The following is an 8,858-nucleotide window of genomic DNA, read 5'->3' on the forward strand; positions in this document are numbered from 1 at the left end:
ATGTTTTGCTAAACAAAGTAAATCATTGTGGCTTCAAGTGGCACCCGTTCTTAATCAACAAACATGCCCTATTTAGATTACTTGCTGAAAAACTTGTAAAGCTGCTCTTCGTTGTTTGCGTCCTTGACACCGTTCAAATTTCGGACTTTTACGTCGTTTCGTTGAAGTACCTGCGCATGCGCAGTCGGCTGCACGCGCTCAGGAGCGCCAAACTTACCGGGATGCGATGGGAGGGAGGAGCAGCAGAAGGGCTGCAGTAGTTTAAATTAATGTCAACTTGCGTACTCGCCGGGAGAACGAGCAGCACACATAGCGAAAGTACGTGCTCAGCGCAACCTGCGAGCCGCTCTATACACTTCAGCATGACTCGGCGGCCAAGAAACAGGTAAGAACAAAGCACCAGTTACTCTTTAAATTACTTATTATTACTTTATATTGGCGATTTATACACAATGACCGTCGCTGTTTTCGCCATCTGTTAGTAACTACTTCCAGTGACTACAGCGTAACTTTGCGTTGCATCATACAGGCGATTCAGAAGAGAAGAGAAGTGTTAATGTGCACATCTTTCCAATAACTGATGCGGTTTATGCCTTTTTGTCTCGCGGGAGCCGTTATGTTTTTTTGGCCGTTAACGCGGACCGGTGGTGCGGGTTGTCTAGCTCGCGCGCTCATGACAGGTGGTGGTCATCTGGCATGTGCGCTCCTCGCGCTGCTGTCAGTGGAGAGAGAGCGCTAGAGGAAGGGGTCTCTCTCGCGCGCGCGCGTGTGTCTTTTTCCGCGTGCCTCCGTCTCGTACGGACACTCGAGCATTAATAACAGGCGAATGGTTAGGCGCGTTACAGTACGTCTAACAGAAACCTGTATTAATTACAGAATGCAACGCAGCGCACCGCGTCGTCCATGCGTGGCCGATCGAGTGCACTTCTTTAAGCGATTTAGATAAAAAATACGTTCATGGAGGTTTTGAAAATATTTAAATGGCACCGCGTTTCGGTTTGTCTGGGGATCTTAAGACACCCGCAAAGAAAGGGTGCTTTCGGGGCTGTTGAACGTGCAGATACTGTAGGATTTCTTACACTAGTCTCGCTGGCGTAAAGTTCATTTTGAGTCCGCTCGGCTGAGTGACTCTAGCCGCAGCATCTCTAAAAACGACGGGCGCTCAGTCATATTTTGGACTCACGCTGCTTCTGCCGCGTCCCCTCTGTGCACTTGCTTTGCGATAGTAATGGGTTTTTTCTCTGCGTCTCCCTTGTTTTGATACGCAACCAACCACAAGTTGAAGCATAATTTACTTTCATTAGCTACATATTTTGTACGCTTTTTTTAGGCAGTGCGACCTTTCACAGATAAAAACATCTGACATTAACTTTATGTGTCTCGAGTTTACCCAGCGAAGCTTCCAGTGCGGGTTATTGGTTAATTTTCGTGGTTTGAAAGTGCACGGTGAGGTTACTTCACCTAAAGTTACCCGGCTTGCTGAGATAACTGCTCCATACAGTTTTGAGTTGACTTATTAAACAAGTATGGGGTGTTTACCATTGTTTGTGCACACAGGATTATCTGCGTTTTCATCTTTATTCCTCCTGAAGTGCTGAATGTTTTTCCACTTCCTTGTGTTAAACATTGCATGTGTACAATACACGTCTTATTTCTCAGTATGGGCATTTTACTGTGTAAGTGGACAAAACAAGGCAGATAAGGCTGCAGTAAACAGTCCATCAGTGGACAAGCACACACACACACACACACACACACACACACACACACACACACACACACACACGCGAGCGAGTGGGGTTCCTGTTCACCTGTTGCACTGCATGTCCCCTACCTGGCTTCCACGTTGTCCGTGCTCTACTTTCTCATTGGTTACAGCCACTCTAACCAATCAGAATGTGTGTGTCATGTGCCTGTGCTGCACAATACCTCTGCAGGTCTGAACATGTCAGGGTCATGAAATTATGATTGCATGTGCCAATCCCAGTATCTGTGGAAACCAAAAACATTGGAACCTGTTCATCCATCCCCCCGCTCCCTCCCTCCCTCTTGCTGATCTTCTTCTCTCTTTCTTTCCCCTTGTGGGTGTCTTGGCTAGAGGCCTACATCCAAACCTTCAAGAATGACTGGTTCTGTCTGTGTTGACACCTGATGAGTACAAGAGTGGGCTGAGTTCTTTATGTACTCTGTAAAGAGATGATTAGGGAGTAGTTTGGCTATAGACAGGTTCTTATTGTGCTATTATTTACCTTTCTATTATCTTACTCTATTTCTTTTCACACAGCCACCACCTCTTTCATAAAATCGTCTCTCTCTCTCTTTGTGACCGCAGTGTTTACAGTAGCGAGGAGGATGAGGAGGAAACCGAGATGTATGAGCATGATTATGACGGATCACTCACCAAGACAGGGAAACGCCACCTTGGCAAGACACGCTGGACACGAGAAGAGGTACAAACACCAACACCTGCAAAAGCTACTTAGACGCTGCTGTTTAATTCAAAATATATCACACTGTTCATGTGCTACATAGAAATTGCCCTCGGGAAAAATCGCTTCCCAGGAACCTTATTTCTATCTTGTCTAACCACATTCATGGAGCATTACTTTCGTTTGCTGTGCTGGCGTGGATGTTTGCTGAAATGATATATGTTGGATGTGTGACAAACTGTAACGTTTATTGCATTGTTTTAGGATGAGAAGTTGAAGAAACTTGTTGAGGTCCATGGATCAGAAGACTGGAAAGTTATTGCAAGCTTATTAACGGTAAGTAGCCGGTCTATGAGTATACACATAAACACACAAACTGACACAACTCAGACTTTTTTACATTTATACAATGTTTCTCTGAGTCCTGATGCTTTGTAATGCTGATCTGATTTACATTCATTTTACCCTAAACTATAATATAAATATTAATGCCTTTGCTTTTTGACCTTGCAGAATCGCACAGATGTGCAGTGTCAGCACAGATGGCAAAAGGTGCTGAATCCAGAACTTATCAAAGGGCCCTGGACCAAAGAGGAGGACCAGAGGGTAAGGAAACACCCTTAAAATACTTTATGGATCAAGGAAATCTTTAGCTGCTTCAGACCTTGAAACTCTGCATTACACTCAAAAAGATGATTTAAAGTAATATTGTAAAAACCACAGGGAAACAGGCAGTCAAGTGTCATTTGAGGTAATAAAGCACATAAAGTAACTTATCTGTACCAACTCCCTGGTTGTGTCTTGCGCATTTTTAGTTTCCTAAAAAGTTGCCGTTACTCAACAAGTCACACATTGTCACTTAACTGGTGCAGGATTTATTGAACTAGTACAAAGGAATTATATTTCCACCCAGATGCCACTGTAATGATTAGCTGAGTGGCTAACGTTCCACTGGAAACTCCCTCACTGCTTACCACCAGGTGTTTTCAATCACCTCTACAAGTTGAAAGATAAAGAAAGAAGGACAGAGAGAAGGGCTCAGCAATTGAAAGTATGACTTTCTGATATAGATATTTTAAAGAATAACAAGTCTTTATTTTCATTCTCTCTTTTTTCATTGTTCTGTACTCCTATATCTCCTATTACGCTTCCATTTTTTACTCCGTTGTTGTTTTTTTATTTCTACCCCTGTACTTCTCCCTCTCCTCCCTGTTATTGCTCCTTCCTTCCTCTTTCCTCATGCTCCTCCACCACCATTCACTTCCCTTCCTTTTCAACGCTCTTCCTCCTCCCCTTTGTTCTTTCCTCTTTCTCTGCCCCGCACACACAAACACACATGTCCAGGTGATTGAGCTGGTCCAGAAGTATGGAGCCAAGCGTTGGTCCGTTATCGCCAAGCACCTTAAGGGACGGATCGGGAAGCAGTGCCGCGAGCGCTGGCACAACCACCTGAACCCAGAGGTGAAGAAGACATCATGGACTGAGGAGGAGGACAGAATCATCTACCAGGCGCACGAGAAACTGGGAAACCGCTGGGCTGAAATCGCCAAGTTGCTCCCTGGCAGGTGAGTTAGAAAAACGATTACAGAAATGTGGGCAAAAAGGAGAAGGCTGATGAATCACTGAAGCCTTGTTGGTTGGCTGCGCAATGTTGTGGTTAAAAGAGTGAAATAGAGGCGGGAACAATGAAGAGGCAATGAAAACAGAAGAATTAGTTTACATGCCGTAAAAACGGCAATTGAAATTTGAATAGATAATATTCCTCTTATATTTCTAAATATTTCCATAAAGTAATTTGCAGGAAGCAAGTTCATAAGAAAGACAGGTCTACACTCAATTGACACAGACAGGCAATGACAGAAAGAAGATACTGTAGTTTTGACCTGATTGTAGTTGCTGTGCATTGATAACCTTATCATTTGTGTTCTTGTGTGGAACTTCTCTATCTGGGTCAGCCTTTTTGGTGTGCCAGTATTGATAATGCTGTTTAGTTCCACTAGACGTTCAGCATGTAGCATTTTGCATACACTGGGCAGTTTTGTAATGAATAGATATGTGTCATTCATATCACGCAGGACTGACAATGCTATAAAGAACCACTGGAACTCCACCATGAGGCGAAAGGTGGAACAGGAGGGCTACCTTCAGAACACGTCTAAGACCGGCAACTCTTCGCTCTACGTCAAGACCTCCAATCACATTATGGGTTTCCCTCATAATTCACCAAATCACACGCAACTGTCTCCTCTGACGCCACTCAACTACAACTACATCACTGAACCACACAGAGTGAGTGAGCCATAAAACTAAATTCTGCATGCCATCATGAAATCAAAATGAGGCTGATTGTGTAGCTGCAGGAGAGTTTGTATATTCACTGCGTGCATGCTTCTGGTTGGGTTGACAGGTGCCTTTGCCCATGTCCTTGCATTTGAACCTTCTGAACATTCCCCAACACGGAACTGCTGCTATACAGGTAGGAGAAAAATAAGTTTACACAATGTCACTGATGCAGAGGAAGAGGGGTTAAAATACTAAATGAATCACCCACTCATTTTCTCTTTTAGAGACACTATGGTGAGGAGGACCCTGAGAAGGAACAGAGGGTGAAAGAGATCGAACTGCTGCTCATGTCAACAGAAAATGAGCTGAGAGGCCAGCCATCACTACCAGTAAGTTGTGCATTTGTGTGTGTTTAACGTTAAAAATGTCAAGTTGTCAGAGGATGACAGCTCAAATTATGTGCATATGCGACTGACCCTGGTTTTAAGGATAGTGGTTGGCTCTGTGTGTTTATGTGAAGGAGGAAACATCTGGGGGGGGGGGGGGGTTTCTGCAAAAAGTGACGAAATAGTCCCTTATCACCATTTTTGTGCGCGTGCATGATGCCTTGTGCAACCCAACACTTCTGTCACACTTTACATTAAAGTTCCTTTTATTCTTCTCTTTTTTCATTTGTTCCATTTTTACAGCCCGTCTGTTATAAACAACCTTGCACTCTTGTTTGTCACTTTTTCTACACCCAGAATGTTGTGCTCATATTTTCAGATGGTTATTGATTGATCGTTATCTCTAGCCCTCAATCTTTATATGTTTTTCCCTTCAGATGACTTTGCCATATCCGAGCTGGGCCAGCCATAGCCACCTGACTAGCAGCCCAGAGGGTGTAGCCATGCCATTACCTCATCACCAGACGGCTGCGCCCGCTCTGCCTCTGGACCAGAGCTGTCTACCTGAGGAGAGTGCTTCTGCAACACGGTCACACAGCACCAGCAGCAACAATAACAACAATAACAACGGCAACAGTCATCACAGCAGCTCCTCGTTCTCACATACTATCCCAGAGTTCATGGAATCTGTCATTGATTCAGTAAGTATAAAACGGCAACACATATGCTGGGTTATATGTTCATATGTTTTTCTGCCATGACCAACAGTGTCCAAATGATAAAGACTAGACTACTGATTAAGAACACAGATTACTCCCAATAATAGGCTCTAGGGCTTTCCTAGAGCTTCTCCTCAGTTACTGAGGCCATTACCAGTGGGTTGCTCACTTTCAAAGCAGACAGGGTCTTAGCCCATTAGTGCTCCTGATCTGCTGATGAGCTAGCATCATTTATCCAACTCTCAAGCCTTCACCAGTCAGAAACCTACCCTTTTTTACCCTTACAGGTAGCAAACTCTGAGTTTACTCAGAGTTCACGTAATCACCAGACCTCAATTTGATATCATTCTCACTCACAAATTTAGAATTAATGTTTGTCTTGCTGTATTTAACATAAGTCATTGTCAGTGTTTTATATTTCTGCAGTGTTGATCTACCCTTGATCTGCAAGACTACTTACTCATTAACTAAGTGGTTTCCTTTCTTGTGTTTCAGTTTCTTATTCAGTCAATGAGCCCAGAACATTCAGACAATGACAGTTTACCTATGAGCTCCCCTGTGGACACCAAGCCTCTGATTGACCACCCTGTCCGGCCTCAGAAAGAGAATGAAATGTGAGTGTCTCTATTTAAGCTGCTTTCTTGAAAAAGTTGTGAGATTTTACAAACATCTTTTCCTCCTCTGTCAGGTTCAGAACCCCAAACATTCGTCGCTCTATCATGGAGTCATCACCACGCACACCAACACCTTTCAGGTCAGCCCTGGTCCTACAGGAAGCCAAGTATGGACCACTCAAATTACTGGTGAGTTAAAGACTTCTTAAACCTGTCTTGTTGATTGCTATTGTGCTTGCATTAGTGTCATGTGACTCACTAGGCATTTATGTTTTTTTCCAGAATTCCCCTATGGAGCAGCAGATGGTGGAGTCCATCAAACAGGAACCAATGGAGTGCGCTATTGAACATCCTCCTCTGAAAAAGATAAAACAAGAGGTACTCTTCACTTAACATAAGCATGTTCACACAAAAATGCGGAGAAAAGAAATGATCACTCTGGATAATTGAATATGTTACTATGAGCCTGTGTGTTTTGTCTTCCAGGTAGAGTCACCATGTGAGAGGAGCCCATGTATGCAATGGGAAGGACAGGACCTTCACACTCAGCTCTTCTCCCCCAACGGCCCTGCACAGGAAGTACCTGTAAGTTTATTTTTGGTAACATGTGTTGTGCATATTCTAGTCAACTCACCTTTGAAATATATGGAAGACACCCTAGTCACTGCTTTCTGTTCCTGTAGAGCAGTGTTACATCTGTTTTCTTACATTTACATGCAGGACTTACTCACAAGCTCAATACTGAGTGAAGATGGACACAAAGCTTATGCATCTCGCAGAGGCATGGGGAGCCCACTACAGGTATGCACATGTTGGTACTTAATGGAAAACACATACGAAGTTAAATAAATCAAAAATTTCATGTTAAGGTAAATGTATTATTTGTTTTCCTCTTACCAAAAACAGCTCAGTTCCTGGGAGCAAGTGACCTGCGGGAAAACAGAGGAGCACGTTTTGGCCTCAGAGCAGAGCCACAAGTACATCAACACTTACCCTACGAGGACACTGGTCATGTAGACACATGGACACATGTTGATCTGGAAACATCAACATTGCCTTTGCTGGACTGCTTTCATATTTGTTGTGGTACAACAGTTGGGAGAGGCTCTATGCCACTGGGGGTTTTACACTCACACTTGTTGGATTTCAACCAACCAAAGACTATAATTGTTTCGTTTTTATAAGTTTAAAATTTTATTTGCTTTGGGTTTTTATACATGTTTTTCCCGTCACATTTATTCTTGTTGTATTATTATCAATATTGTATTATAAATGGGACATGGTGGATTTTTAATTTACATTGGGCTGTATTATTAATCCTGAATTTTGATATTAATATAAAGAACAATTAGATTAATTTATTCCTTTTCTTTAGATGATGACTTTATTGTTGTTTATTTTACAATTGGCCAGTGGAGCAGTGTTGTAAGATAAGTATTTAAGCCCTTTTAGCATTATGATATATCGAACAGATATTAATTCAAAACTGACCTCTTTTAATTAATGCAAATGGGTCTACTGAGAATTTCAAGTGTTTGGTCCATTCCACCTCACGTAAACACTTAACTTGAGAACAGGAACAGCAGTGTTTACTCCTGCACTCTTACATTCAACTATGAATTATGACATTTTACAAGTGGCGAGCCATATTAGTATTAGCTGCTTACCACACTGGCACCTTCATTTCATACAAATTCAGCATACAGCTTTTATGTGGCCTTGACATTATCAGGTATGGTGAAAAATTCAATGAACAAACACCTACAGTCAACTATAGTTAAACATTTAAGAATTTCAAATGTGCTTACATGTTTAAGGTTGAGAGCTTTCACCCAGTAAGAGTAAGACCAAGATGCACTTGGACAAAATAGTCTCCATAAAAGTGAGTACTAAACACTGAGTTGTTATTATGCTACAAACAAAAGCCCAATGAAACTTTTGTATGGTTGTTTTTTTAAAACATTTCTTTGAATAGTTTTGTATTGTTTTATGTCACATACTCAGTCATCATTGTCATACTGCTGTAGCCAAGGACACAACACTTAGCAGGCAACCTTTTTTACGTGTCGATGCCTTGTTTTGATACTAGCTTTTGAGCAACAATAAGTTTATAAAAGCATTTGTACATGCTCAGTTTTCACGTTTTTATACTTTTCTAAACTGCTTATAATAAAGTGTGCTGTTATATTACGGCCTTGTGTTTACTGTCTTGACACACCATTGTATCTTTAACTGAAGCGGCAGCGGTTCCTCTTAGACAGTATCCAAACAATGGTATATTTAAGCTGTAAATGGGTCTTAAATAGTGATAGCATAAGTACAAATAACCTGGGGTGGTTTAAGTTACAACTGTAAATATCACTGAAACCACACTTTTGTCTGAAGTAATGCCTGTGTTTGCAAAGTATTAACTCTTTGCTCTCCAGT

General features: G+C 42.1%; 1 protein-coding gene across 1 annotated transcript; it reads left to right on the plus strand.

Annotated features, from left to right (window-relative positions):
* Positions 1 to 217: 217 nt before the first annotated feature.
* myb (v-myb avian myeloblastosis viral oncogene homolog) lies at positions 218 to 8,621 on the plus strand. The gene is made up of 15 exons (XM_029141753.3): positions 218 to 385; positions 2,333 to 2,450; positions 2,694 to 2,765; positions 2,943 to 3,035; positions 3,774 to 3,994; positions 4,505 to 4,718; positions 4,837 to 4,905; positions 4,997 to 5,101; positions 5,536 to 5,799; positions 6,313 to 6,431; positions 6,506 to 6,620; positions 6,714 to 6,809; positions 6,918 to 7,016; positions 7,152 to 7,232; positions 7,338 to 8,621. Exons 1-15 carry the CDS (start codon positions 270 to 272, stop codon positions 7,446 to 7,448), a joined length of 1,893 nt encoding a protein of 630 aa, XP_028997586.1. The 5' UTR covers positions 218 to 269; the 3' UTR covers positions 7,449 to 8,621.
* The last annotated feature ends 237 nt before the right edge of the window (positions 8,622 to 8,858 follow it).

This window comes from Betta splendens, chromosome 24 (assembly GCF_900634795.4).
Source record: "Betta splendens chromosome 24, fBetSpl5.4, whole genome shotgun sequence".
Taxonomy (NCBI): Eukaryota; Metazoa; Chordata; class Actinopteri; order Anabantiformes; family Osphronemidae; genus Betta; species Betta splendens.